The 14961-nt window shown below is 42.9% G+C and overlaps 1 protein-coding gene across 3 annotated transcripts in view; it reads left to right on the forward strand.

Annotated features, from left to right (window-relative positions):
- Positions 1-14961, forward strand: part of macrod1 (mono-ADP ribosylhydrolase 1) — a 122190-nt gene that overhangs the window by 82342 nt on the left and 24887 nt on the right. For all 3 annotated transcript variants that reach the window (XM_080416959.1, XM_080416960.1, XM_080416958.1), the window contains exon 5: positions 6668-6784. In XM_080416959.1, coding sequence (XP_080273085.1) covers positions 6668-6784 — 117 coding nt within the window. The remainder of the gene's footprint in view (positions 1-6667; positions 6785-14961) is intronic.

The following is a 14961-nucleotide window of genomic DNA, read 5'->3' on the forward strand; positions in this document are numbered from 1 at the left end:
CTTTGACACCACAGTTAATTCGATCTTGTTCACCTTCTCCCCCTTGCCTCAACTAAGGAACGCACCGCAGTCCTGATATCTGTAAATATACTTTTATTGCTCCTAGTATTGATGATTTCGTTTATAGTATTGTATGTCTTTTTATGTCTTGATCATATGAATTGAATACAATGGAAACACGCTCTCAGGGCTTTTTGTGTTATCCTTTTAGCATTATTGTATAACTGTACCTCTTTACTTCTCGCATACTGTTAATAAAGTATTCAATCAATCAAATATTCAGGCTGACATGAGGCTTTTATCTGAGAAAATAAAATCTGCAAGTTGAGAGCCAAGACATAATGGTGTAAGACATAATGTTCTGCCTTCATTTACAATGTAGCACCATGTCACGTAGATGTGTTTTGTTGTTGTTATCTGTGTGGGCACTTCTTTCATCACATGTTGTTATCTGTGTGGACACTTCTTTCATCACATGAAAGTTATGTGTTCTTGTTGTTGTCACTGAGCACATCCAAACAAATTCCAAGTTAACAAGTTATTTATTTTTTAAATAAATTGTTGAATCTTACAGATCGTACGTCTTGTTTGGGTCATATCAAATATATCAAGTATATTTGAAAATAAAAAAATCCACATAATTCTTTTTTCTTAGTGGGTTGACCAGTTGATCTGAAATTTCACATGGCATTGATCATTGGTATATGCAGGGACTGAAAAAGCAGATTTTTCACTTTTCACAAAAGGTGAATGCATTCCTGGGTACGGACTAGTGTAATTGCATATGGTAGCATATTGTAGCAAATATTGCTATATTCGATATTATCAAATAACATCAGTCAGCTTGTACCTATAGCCTGCAGTATAATAAGAGGGCTTGCCTTGATGGTGCAGCCATTAAGTATTCTGACCATAACTGCAACGTCCCTGCATGGTTTGATTCCTGACCAGTGTCACTTTCCTGTCTCTCTCCATTGTTCTAATTGTATGATCAATTACAGTATATTAACGTTAATTAATAATAATTGTCATATTGCCATAACAATGGCAACAGTTGAACCACTGGAACGGTGTCTGTATCAACACGGTAACCTGTATGTAGGTGACCATGCTGTGCTATTTATGTTGGCTCCCACAGAGTCAGAAGTTACCACTTCTCTAGAAATAGATGCAAAGCTAACATGGTGCTTTAAATTGCTGTCTGCGACTACAGAGGGGGAGGGGGCATTCTGGGACTGTTATTCTCCAGATGTTCCATCGCTAATGAGAATAGTGGAAGAGACACTGAGAGATAATATATCATTTTCTGACTTGTATTTAAAGGACCAATGACTTAAGCTCATCAAGTTGCGTGTCCTTTGGCTGTCAGCAATCAATAAGATCGGAAACGTTATAACAAGGAATACTTGGTTCTTGAAGTTTAGATGTGTGTTGTGTTTGTGCGTGCGTGCGTGCGTGCGTGCGTGCGTCTACTGTCTGAAGGGTGTGCAGTTTGTATGGGTTTGAGCTTACATTGAGTGTGCAATATGCCTACATACTGTGTGTTTGCATTTGATTTAACACGCTACCATTCTCCCAAGACTATGCAGTTCATGGGTTCATGTTCAAAAGAGCTGTGACACAAGCTGCCACTTTGTGCAATATAAACACACACACACACACACACACACTGACACACACGCACACACATACAGTAAACCCTCTCTCTCTCTCTCTCCTGCATAACTCTTCAAGACAAAGCACCAGAGAAAGAAAAAAACACATCTGTGGTTCTGGTTCCAAAGGCTGCCTATTTCTTGTTCTCTTTGATTTTCTGTTGCCCTCTGGTTCCCTCTCTTTTTCACTGTATCCATTCCATACAGTATCTCACTAAAGACTATTTTTATATGCTGCTCCCTTAATGTAAGTCCCCCTCCCATACTGCCTGCCTCCATTATCTCCCTTCCTCGCTTCTCCTTTCGGTCCCTGTTTTTATTCTCACTCTTCTCTATTTAAGAGTTGGAACTGTTTTCAGAGACCATATTGTGTGTGTGTGTGCGTGCGAGCATGCTTGAGTGTGTGTTTGACCTCAAACACTCTTGACTTGTGTGCACTAGATGCACTCAGAGGCACATGCACACTAGCATGCACATGTGCAAAAAAAAAGAGCACACACAGACAGACATGCATGCAGAAGTTCACACACAGACACACCACATGGCTGCGCTCAGGAGCACACACAGACACGCATTGCGGAATGACATTTACACGCACAGGTGTGCAGTGTGCACAGCATGAGCACAGTGTCCAAGCCTTTTGCTCTTGACCCTAACCCATTCAATCCGGGAAAGCATCTGTGTCACAATCACTTTAACCATATTTTATACTTTGGCTATTCAAAAATAGGAGATATAAAAGCTCTCTCTTGTAGATCTGCTATTTTTGAAAAATAGTGATCTTTTTTGCAAATCTTTGAAATATATTATATTTTTTTAAAGCAAATCTTTTTTAACTAAAATCTTTGCTTCTGGGGGTCCCTGGAACAACACATTTTTGAGATGGGGGTCGGCGGCCAAATACATAATAATGTTGGGGGTCCTTGTCATGGAAAAAGTTTGAGAACCAAACTGTAAGGATTTAGAAGACATCTAACTATAATCTAACTATAATTTTACTAACCTCTGTGGCCATGGTGTCTCGGTGTCTCTGTGTGTGCCCGTTTCTCCTCACTGGCTGGAGCACTTGATCTGATTTTGCACACAGCCATTGCCCATTACCATCTGAACGTAACTGCGAAGCCCGTTTCTCAATTTAATCAAATCTCAGCTTTTAGCCATTATGTGTCAAACGATGGGAGATAACGTTGCCAGGTTTCGCGCGAGAAACAAGCAGCAAGGTCTATACTTTCGCCTGCGCCCTTCACCGGGCCTTGGGTGCTCATATCCCCCTACGGGTATGGAAGACATTTGTAGAATCGGCCTCAGGTGTTATTGGGCTAAAGGAGGTGGCCAGTGTTCAGGGCTCAACTTTTACTCCCTCACACTTACTGTAATCTCGTAGCACTGAAAGCCCTAGTTCAACACAGCTCAGCATGCTACCGCTCAGCACAGTATGGGATTCTCCAACACAACACAAATACAGCTTCGATCCGATCACAAGTCCCCTGCCTGGAAGTACTATACTACAAAATACTTTTGTAAAAGCTTATTTGTATTATACTCTAATAAAGATAGAAATAGAGAGACATACAGTACTGTAGGCCAGAGCTTAGCACCATGACGTGGATATTTGTTGACCTGGGTCCCCCAGGGCCATACACTTCCACTCCGTTTTCCCTCATCATATCTACATGCTCACGTGTTGCATTGCGACGCGTTGTGAGCTTGTAGATCGCTATTTTAGCTATTTTATTAGGGGCGCTAAGGTTCATGTGGTTAATTAAGTCCCTTGTAAAAAGGTTTATTCTTATACTGTATAGGTTTGTTTTGACCCCACTTATTTGTGAGCTACTCTCGCCATGTCAATATTCTGTCTCTGTCTCTCCCGTTACATCTGTCTCTGTGGGGCGCCCTGGAAGCTCACCTGCCGTGTACCAAAACGTACCATATCAAGTCTCAGCTCTCAGTCCTTGACGCAGCTGGCCTCAAAGCCGACCTGAGGCTCTTTGCTGCATGTCACTCCCTCTCTCTCTCCTGCCATACTGTTCCTCTCTCACTGTCACTGTCTAATAAAGCAGGTTATGTCTCTCCTACATTGCTTCCACCTCATCTCATTCTCCTCATCTGTTTCCCCCTCCTATCTCCCCACCTGCTGCTTGTTCCCTTGTTGAACCTGTTCCGCCTCGTTCATCTGCACTTAGGTCCTTTCTCCTGAGACACACCTTAACACACCAGGCTCTTACATTGCATCATCGTAGGGTTTCTCTCCCACGGCTGATAACTGAGCTCTTGCAGTATGCAATGTACACATGTAGCATGGATGTTTGCTGGGTGTGATCGTTGAATGTCCATAGCTGTCAGAGACTATGTTTTGCACCCTGTGTGTGTGTGTGTGTGTGTGTGTGTGTGTGTGTGTGTGTGTGTGTGTGTGTGCGCCTGTGTGTGTGTAAACCGCCAATCTCCGGTACTGTTGGCCCGGTCAACGTGAAACTGTGCACACACACTCCTTGTATGCCAGAGCAGAACCTCTGACACACATTTTTCACATCGGCTTGTTATAGCGCCACCAGAAGGCCGATCTTTGCAAAACTCATTACTCCTACAGATTTTGTCCAAACATCACGCAAATCGGTACACATTATCTCTATAGTCATGTGATAAACACAGATCTGTCCGATTTTTCATATTCCATCCTGATTGGCTAAGATTGCCATCTAAAGTTTGCAGGAGGCCAATGTTTGCAAAAAAAATTACTCCTACAGAGACTGAATTCCAAACATTGCTGGCCAACAATAACCTACCTGACCTGGTGGAGACCTGTGCTCCGATGAGCGCTTTTTCTAGTTCATGCTATAAGTTCAAGCAACTTGATCAACTGGCGCCATCACATCCCTTCTTTTTGTTACACAAACTCTAGCCTATGTTTTAGTAAGTTAATGCACAGCATATACAACATACACAAACAAGTGTTGGTAGTAATAGTAATAGTTATTTGCTTAAAGGAGTAGTTCACCCATTTTTTTTCCTATCAATTACACATCCCATGAAGCCTTGAATTCATCGAGATTTTTTTTAGATGTTTTTGTTTTTGTCGCATTCCTGAGCCAATAATTTGATGACTGGCGGAGTCTCCTACTGAGTCAAATTATTGGCTCAGGAATGCGACAAAAACAAAAAAAATCTCCATGAATTCAAGGCTTCATGGGGGGTGTAATTGATTGATTCTTTTTTTGGGGGTGAACTGCTCCTACTGTATAAGGCATTTTAAAACACAATTGCAGTCAGGGATTTTTCTATTTCTTTTTTGTGAGTGGGGGACTTGGATCTACCTTCTGAGACAAGTCTGTTAATGAACATATAATATTCAATGGTGTCAAATGTTGCACCCAAGCCCAACAAAAAAATTATGTCACCAGTGTCAGCATTCATACAATTTTAATGAATGCTTTTAATAATTAAAATATAATTTGTCACCCTCAGCCTTGGTACTGTGATGCTGTCGAAATCCTGACCGAAACTTTTCAAATATCTCTCTTACAGCTGCCAAAAATTGTAATGAGACCGTCTTGTCCAGACCTTTTGAAATTATGGCAATTTATAAATTGGGCCTGTAATTATTACAATTGGATGGGTCAAGAACAGGTGAACACATTAATCTTAAAATGATCAGGGACACTGTAAGAAGATGGGGATCAACAGGGCTAGAGGATGTTTTAATGACTGAGACACAGTATCCATGAGATCAATAACGGAGATTGGCATATCCAGGCTTGAACTCATAAGGCAAGTGCAAGGATATTATGACATTTTAGTGCGGAAACTTGGAGTGCATTATTTTCTCCAAGATTGCATTTGTATTGCAAATTACGTTGTGTGTCATTAATTTGATCAGACTGAAACTGGCAAAGGTGTAAATATCCTTTCCAACTTAATTATCCCCCCATGACTCATAAAATGAATTATGGGCTTTATCAAAAGACAAATATTGAATATTATGTCATTGCCAGTTCTCCTTCATTTCGGAAATAACTTAAAATAAAAAAATATGAAAACTGTAATTAACTGACTAAAATGTCAACTGAATCCTTAATAACACATTAGGTAACTTATCAATCAATGTGCTGTTATGCTGTTAGCCCATGGTGTGTTGTAATTAAGGAAGCTAATTAAGTGAGATGACAGACAGATATGTAGTTTCATGAATATCAGGGGAAAGGGGAAATTAAATGAAATGGTCAAATTGATCTCACATTATCCGACACATTATCTTTCAGCGCAATGCTTTGGCCTCCACTGGCCTTCACATTGAAAATAGCAGATCTACACCGTTGTGCGACAAAGTATAAAACAGCCTTACCAGTACAACAGTATGTCCGCTATGCACAGTATTGTACATTGAACATCGACTGTAGACTGCAGTGTTTATACCTTTAAGACTGGGAGTACTTCTGCAGCGTTCTACTTTTAATGACGTGGACATCATTTTAGCTGCTCTGTATAGCAGCTTCGTGCCGCGCTGTGAGCTTGTATATCTGCTATTTTTGAACATTTTAGAAAAATCTTGAAAGTGTGAGAACTACTGATTTAGAAGGCATTTGTAGAATCGGCCTCCGGTCTTAATGGGTTAAGACTGGGAGTACTTCTGCAGCCTTCTTCTTTTAATGACGTGGACATATTTTAAACATTACTTTTTGCATTTGGCTATTACTGAAAATTACTTTCATTTGTCCTAATGCTCATTAAAATAAAATCTATACACAAAAAAACTAATCTACGTAAATTCCACAAATCTCTGTATGTCTGTCTTTCCTTTTTTATAGATTTTGTCATTAATATTAGGACCTAACGTTTACAGTAAGCGCTCAAATTCTTTCAAGTTTTCCCGAAAACTCTCCGGTTTTTGGAGGTCATTCACCAAAAAACGGCATAGGATTTAGTAGGCGTTTTTTTTTAGAATCGGCCTCAGGTCTAAATGTTTTAACTCCTCATCTCATGTACCCTCTTTTCCTGTCTTCTTCTCTGCTTCCCAGTGGACGGAGCCATCCACCGTGCTGCTGGTCCCATGCTGAAGAAGGAGTGTGCCTCGCTCAATGGTTGTGAGACTGGCCAGGCCAAGATCACATGCGGCTATGGCCTCCCAGCAAAGCGTGAGTGTACACTGCATTCATACGCATATAGAACATATGTTTGTGTGTCTTTGAATATGAAATCCTTATTTAAACCATTAAAACCGGGAAAGTATTTGTGTCATTTTAGATTTTAGCGTTGCGGCTATTCAAAAATAGCAGATCTACAAGCTCACAGCGCGTCACTTCGTGCCGTGCTGCAAGCTTGTACATCTACTATTTTTTTTACAATTTTGAAAAATTTTGAAAGAACTACTGGAGACATTTGTAGAATCGGCCTCAGGTGTTAATAAAAAATAGAATAAAAGAAACAATGATTTTAAAAACCAAAACCAACTTTTAAAGCTTGCCTTTTACTCCATTCTTTTGTAACAGTTTCACTTTTCAGTGTGAGTTCATGCACCAACACAGAAGGATCTAGCCGTTTCCATAGAGATGTCCTGTCGTAATTCTATTCATAGCAAAGTGTAAAGCCTAATCTATACGATGCGGTTATCTCTAGTGATTCTCAACCTTTTTATTTTCAAGGAACCCTAGTACAGTATGATATGCAATAGACCAAGCAGGAATCTCAATTTGATAAGATCTTTTATCTCTGGGACCCCGGTCTAGTATTTTTTTTTATTTGTTAGACATGATTTGGTATGATGTAGTCTGTCATTTGTCATTTATGTACTAAAGGTATAGAGCATAACAGTGTTTTGTGGTTCCACAGATAGAAAGCCCATACATTTTCCCCATACACTCTGTTATAAGTAAAAGTCCAGAATAAAAAATGTACTTTAGTACAAGCACAAAAGTATTGGTATCAAAATGTATAATCATCTTTTGAAAATAGCAGATCTACAAGCTCACAAATGTGTCGCATCGCGACTCATTGTGAGCTTTTTCAAATGGACGAAATGTAAAATAGGGCTGAAGTGGTTAATGTATGTTTTGTAATAATAATCAAAATCTACAAAGTAACTAGTAACAACATTTTTTAAATCATTGTTGTTGAGTAAAAGTAGAATATTTGCCTCTGAGATGTAGTGGAGTAGAAGTAAAAGTACAGAAAATTAGAAATACTCCAGTAAAGTAAAAAAATACCTAAAAATGTTACTTAAGTACAGTACTTGAGTAAATTTACTTGGTTATAATTTGGTCTGCATAAGTGGGCATTGTCCCCATAAATTAACCGGGTTTCCCTCACCCATGCTCCATTTGCAGTATCTGCACATGTACTGTACTGTACTGTATAGCCTCACTAGTAGATCTCTGGTCACCTAGCAACCTGAGGAATACAACCTTCACATCATGGCTTACCTACAGGTAAGCCGTGATGTGAGTTTTATGTGGTTATGTCTGATCTGATCTGCCATTAGACACTAGAAGTAGAACATTATGCATAGTTTTGGTTTCAGTCTGTAGACCCCAGCTAAGGCTATGTTCAGACTGGCAGCCCAAAAACCTTGGGTCGTACGATGCAAGTAGCGGATCTACAATCCCATAACGCATCGTACAACAGAGTATAAGTTATGTCATTACCTCAGCAACCAATGCAGATAGGTTGGTGACGTCTGAATACACAAATACACAATCTGATCATTTGCAAATAACAGTGTGGACAGTCTGTCCTCAAGATCAGCTTTGAGAAACAAACCAGATTTGCCTGCAGTCTGAACAAAGCCTAAGAGCCCAAAAAGCTGCTAAGACACGTATCTCATCAGAAAAGACTTTAAGACCGATTAAAAAAATAGCCTTGAATTGCAATTTACACATCATTTCAAATTGTATTGTAAGTAGAAGTCAAGACGCACGCCACTTGCTTTGTCTTCTCTTGGTGCATACAATCAAATCCACTGAAGATGTGAAATCCCTCACACATTTCTGCATTGATTCATTAAAAACAGGTCGGGACCGTTGTCAAGACAATGGTCTTGTGTTGTTTTTAGTGACCTTCCTTTAATAATTCAATGCAGAAGTGTCTGTGTGAGAATAAACTTTTTTTGGGGGACTTGAATTAATCCTACACATAACTTGTCTCGTATTCAAAGACACTCCTGTAATTAAACCATTACATTCTCATGCATCTACACATTTCCCACGTAGCCTATCTCTCTCCCGTTGTTATATATTTTTTTCCTTTCCCCCCCCCCCCCGCTGCTCTGCCTCTCTTGCTCTCTTTCTCTTCTGATCTCTCTCGTCCAGTAATAATGATGTGGCCCAACACTTTGTAAGGCAATCACAGTGTGTGGCTAATACATACTGCAATAATAACCCATTAAAATCGGGAACGCATCTGTGTCATTTTAGATTTCTTTAACTATTCAAAAATAGCAGATATACAAGCTCATAGCGCGGCACGAACTTGTAGATCCGCTATTTTTGAAAAATCGTGAACTTTTGTGCAAATCTTTGAATATATATTTTCAAAGCTTTGCTTCTGGGGGTCCCTGAAACAAAATATTTTTGAGATGGGGGTCCGCAGCCAAATACATATAATTTTGGGGGTCCTTGACATGAAAAGGTTTTGAGCACTACTGATACAGCAACATAAGTTTTTCAGAAAGCTCTTAAGATTTAGAAGATTTTTAAATCGGCCTCAGGTCTTAATGGGATACGGTACAAGCCTCGCTCTGAATGTATTTATGAGGAGGTTTTACTAGGTGTACGTGTTCACGCACGTGTGTGTACAGCATGTGTGTGAGCGAAAGAGCCAGACAGACAGATTAGAGAACAGTGAGACTCTGATATCAGCTCACATTGCCACTGAGAGTTTAAGTTCACAGTGGGAGAGTGAGTGAGTGAGCAAAGGAGAGAGAAAGGGGGGGGGTGATAACGACAGGCTCAAGGCAGAATGGAGGGAATGAACACTACTGTAGAGAGAGAGGGAGAGATAGATAAGGGAGCGGGTGGAGGTGTGAAGGAGAGAGGGAGGGAGGGAGGGAGGGAGGGAGACAGCACATCGAGGTGGTAGAAGAGTCAACGACAGGAGGGAATTTAGGAGGAGATGAGTTGTTCTCACGTTGTCTGTTTGACTTTGTTCACTCCCTCGTTTAACTTTGATGCTGTTTGCCACAGCGTGAGACAGGGTGAATGTGTGTCTGTGGGACGTGCACTGCACACGCTCCCTCATACTTAATGTGTTGTTGTCTCGCTTGTCGCTATTAGCATCCTGATGTGACCGGACAGTGTTTGTCTGGGTGTGAGCTCACAAATGCGTGTGTTTTCCACAGACATGGATTTCTAAATTGTATTGTGTGTGTGTGTGTGTGTGTGTGTGTGTGTGTGTGTGTGTGTGTGTGTGTGTGTGTGTGTGTGTGTGTGTGTGTGTGTGTGTGTGTGTGTGTGTGTGTGTGTGTGTGTGTGTGTGTGTGTGTGTGTGTGTGTGTGTGTGTGTGTGTGTGTGCGCGTGCTAGTCTGTGTGGGTGTCTGTGTCTGTGCCATTCGCTGTCACCATTTTAGCAATAACTATCTCTGTCAGCAGCAACTGTACCTGTCAGCATGAAAGGCTGATGACTGACTTACTGACTGACTGACTTACTGACTGACTGACTGACTGACATCTGATCAAGTCATACTATTGCTACTGCGTGCGTGCGTGCGTGCGTGCGTGCGTGCGTGCGTGCGTGCGTGCGTGCGTGCGTGCGTGCGTGCGTGCGTGCGTGCGTGCGTGCGTGCGTGCGTGCGTGCGTGCGTGCGTGCGTGCGTGCGTGCGTGCGTCCGTGGAGCGTCTGCGTCTCCATACCACAGCATGTGGTATGGAGACAGATATTAACTATTGCTAATAACTCAAAGTGCGTCTGCTCCACTGCTTAAACACTCACAACAGGCCTTGATTACCTCACAGCAGGAGGGCAGAGAGAAGGGACCACAACACAGACGGAAAGAGATGAAGACTTATGGACAGAGAGAGAGTGAGAGAGCTGCTCCTCGGCTGAATGATGCAACACAGTAGAAGGAAAAAAGAGAGCTTAAAAGAGTGAGAGATAGACAGAAGGAGAGAGAGAGAAAAAACGAGGGGAGACTTAATTAATTGCCATTGTTAATTTTTCCAAAAGCGCCAGCCGGTAAGCCATGGCATACAGTCCCAAATTTAGGACACTCATGGATGTATCGCAACAGCACCTGCGCAAATGGCCACTCTGATGTGGCTGGTGAAGAGTACTGTACATCTCAATCGCCGGTTCCTAAGTGGACCTTCTATCAACCCATGATACCAAGTGCCCATCACACACCAACCCCCCCCCCCCCCGCCCCCCCCTCTAGGCACCGCCCCCCACCGGCAACATCTCAGCACTGTAACCTAGCAACACCACTCACATGACAGAGCTGGTTAGCAAAAATCACGTACAATTTAGGGATGTTGATAAATGACTGTTGGCAAATTTCAAGCACGCGCTCATAAATGCTCATATTAGCCAAAAACTGGTGGCAGTGGAGTGGAGCAATATGGTCAGTTTGGACCGTATGTGCTTTAATGAGCACTTAATTAAGAGAGCAGTAGCCAAGTGGGTGCTTCGAGGTTGGACTCTCTGTGCGTATACACGTACATGCGTGAGAGTGTGTCAAATGTGTTTACTTGTTTTTGGTTGCTTCCATTGGGCTTGTATGTGTATGCGAACAAGTGTTTGTTTGTATGTGTATATCTGTGAGTGAGTATGCGTGTACGACTGTGCGTGCGTGCGTGTGTGCGACCGTGCCTGCATGTGTGCGTGCATGTGTGCGGGCATGCGTGCGTGTTTTACAGTTGCCAGACAGGGGAAGGGGAGTGTAGGGCAGGTGCGGTTGACCAGACAACCCAGCGCCCCAGAGCTCACCTGTGTACCAATACACACAGCTGTTACCCTGCTAGCTTGTTCCCCAGTTGGCCCTCATTCCCCTGCTGAGCATGCTAAGATACACATGGGGACTCGCTGGGGAGTGACCGAGTGAGGGACAGAGAAAATGAGAGAGAGAGAGCAGGATCAGAATCACTTTCTCCAGTGGGTAAAATAAATGCACTACAGTTTGTCTTGATGATGTTGGTTCAGCTTAGGGCTGAGCGATATGGACATTTGGATGAATGGATTTCTTTTTTTTAATCCCCAATTCATTCGTTATGCCATTTAGTTCCTCCCCCCGCACATTTGTGTGTTATTGTCACTGCTGTTGTATCCTACTGAATCACCTGCCAGTGAGAAGCCCCCACCAGGATGTAGAAGAGCCTTTGTCCTACTCCTCCTGCCCTACACTCCCTGCTGACAGGTGCCGCCCCAGCCCGTAGGAATACATAAAGTGACAAATACCACCCTCCCCGCCCGGCTTCCCTCCCCCGAACACGGGCCAATTGTGTTCGTATAGACGCTCGATAAAGCCAAATGCACCACGGAGGTTTTGGACCCACAACCTCTGCTAACACTTGAGCTTGTACATCTCCTATTTTATACGAAGTATAAATCCGGCTTTACTGTATCTCCTCACCTTGCACTGCACCGTCATGGTCAGGACCTTTAGCCCATTTTGTTGCTCTGGAGATTTATGTTACTTTTTTGGAACTGAACCAATCTAATGCCATCTTAAAGTGAAGTATACTTTCCACTCTGTGGCCATTTTGTTTTTGAATGAGAGTCAATCCTTCACTCTAAAAATCTATTTAGACCTTCTGAATGAACCTGACATGAACTTTACCGGCAAAAAAGGCTTATCTAGAATACAAACCCAAAATGACATGGAAAATGCTAAATAAATTGTAGGTCCCTGTGTGCGTGTGTGTGTGTGTGCGTGTGTGCGTGTGTGTGTGTGTGTGTGCGTGCGTGTGTGTTCTGTTCTCTTCTCTTTACATTTTGTGTTAAAAGCGTGTGTTAAAGATGTTAGATGTTTTTATGCCTTTGTATAATATAAATAATTAACTTTTTGGCCCAAACTCTGATAGTGTTAAATTACTTCACACAGTATCTTTCATAGTTAAATCAACAGTATTTACTGCAAACAAACTTTTTGGGTGTGACTAAAGTTAGCACTTTGATACTGTCTTCAAACACTGCGTGCGTGAAACTCTGTAGGAGACGGGAGATGGAGAGACTGAGGAATCCTGGGAGGGGGGGGGGCAAAGCGGAGGGACGGATGGACGGAATGAAAGAGATGGAAAACAGAGAGAGGGGGAGCGCCAAATGAGGACTGAAGCCTTTAGAGCGAGGCGGAGGTGAAGCAAACCGAGATGCCAAGAAACAGATCTATTGCTCTGTGAAATGCTGGGTATCTCCCCCGCCCCCCCTCGCTCTCTATTTCTTTCTTCCTCTGTCCATCTCTTCATCTCCTCTCTACCTCCTTTCAGACAGTCTCCGATTCCATTCCCTTGGTGGCCAATTAACTCTAATTAAAATCCTCACTGTAGACCTCCCTAGCGCCTCCTCTCTCTCTCTCTCTCTCTCTCTCTCTCTCTCTCTTTCTGTGTGTGGAGGAGGACTCAGTGTAGAGAGGACATTTAGAGGTAACGGCATCAATTTAATGGCTGAACCCTCTGTATCAATTGAATATCTATTGTTTCTAGAATGTGGGAGGATTGAGAATTTACTTTGTGTCCGGAAGATCTGATTTAATTGTTAGATATAGAATGTGTTGTTGTTTTAAGGAAAAGTGCCTGGAGCACTTTTTTTTTTATTGCTGTACTGTATGTGAGAATATTATATGAACATATTGTATAGTGTGTGAAGACACAGGTCTTGGGATGACATTGTTTAAACAAAGGTATTTTAAAAGTCTCGCTCTCTCTGTCTTGTCTGTAATGTGTCTCTTTTGCAACCTTCCTCCTCAGCTCCTCCTGCTCCTACCCTTCTTATCTCCTCCTTGTTGCCATCTCTCTCTCTATCACTCCCTCCCTCCTAACCATTGTCTTACACCTCCTTTTCACCTCTCTTCTCCCTTTACCTTCTGTTCACCCCTCCCACCCCTGCTAGAAGCTCCTCTTCTCCCTTCTTCGTTGCTTCCCGTCTCACCTCCTTTGTTCCAATCATCATCATCACCACCAGCAGTAGTGAGGTTATGTTCATAGTGCCAGTAGACTTGAAACGACCCTGGGCAAAAACCTTGCGAGTGCCAGAGCTCGCTATACTCGACAAGTTTGTTTTAAATTTGTATTTATCTTTTTTTCATTCTAACAAGGTTGTCGACATCTTCACTTCTTCCTGCCTCGGTGTCAGCAGTGTGATTCTAGCAGGTGTGAAAAAGCAGTCAAAGCTGATGCTGATGGTGATGATGGTGGTGGTGGTGGTGGTGGTGGTGGGTGGTGGTGATGATCACAGCAGCGGCTCTTGGTGTTAATTCATTCACTTATTTCTTTCGTCTCAGAGGAAGTTAAGGATCTAAAAAAGAAAAAGGAGGGAAAAAAAGCCAGTGTTGCTTGGCTCAGAGAAGAGCTGCTGGTGGTAGCGGTGTTGTTGTTCGGGTGGGGCAGCGAGTGAGGAAACCAAATCTTTTATGCTCGCAGATGAAGAGAATTACATCCGCTCCTTTTAGCATCGGCAACATGTTCTTCTCGCTGCATCCGCTCAAGTCTCCCCGCGGCTGCCTGTTTAGAATAACTGCCCCGCTCTCTTAGAAATGTAGAAAAAGATAGAGAGAATGAGGCAGAGAGAGAGAGAGAGCTGATGGTCCTTACGAGGCCTGAGCCCTCTTTTATGCCAGAAGCCAGGGCCTGGATTTAAGAGCCGTGTCCGCTTGGCTGAACACGAACTGAGGCTCAGTCGCCAAAGGGCCCACTAGTCTTTTCCTGCCCTGATCAAAAGGGGATGTTTAAAAAGCGCTAAAGAAAGGCAAGAGACAGATGGAGGTATGAGAAAAGAGAGGCGACAGGGAGAGAGAGAGAGACGAGAAAGGAAGAGGAGGGGATGGATGAACGGACAATGAATATGGAAAGCGGAGGCAGCCACTCGGAGACTCGCAGGTAAGAATGGCAAGAGGCCAGGAGGGAGGAGCGGGTGAGAGAGGGATGACCGGAGTCGAAAAAGAGCGACAACAATAGGCAGGAGAAACGCTAGATTAACACACAATAGAGACGTGGGAGCCTGTGTCACTGTGTGGCACAGAGTCAAGGTCTCTAATGACTTATGCCAGTGTGACGCCATGCATGCACGCAGGCACACACACACACACACACACACACACACACACACACACACACACAAACACACACGCATTCAAGCACGCACGCACGCACGCACGCACAGACGCACGCA

Source organism: Gymnoscopelus braueri (assembly GCF_963280865.1).
Source record: "Gymnoscopelus braueri genome assembly, chromosome: 20".
Classification (NCBI taxonomy): domain Eukaryota; kingdom Metazoa; phylum Chordata; class Actinopteri; order Myctophiformes; family Myctophidae; genus Gymnoscopelus; species Gymnoscopelus braueri.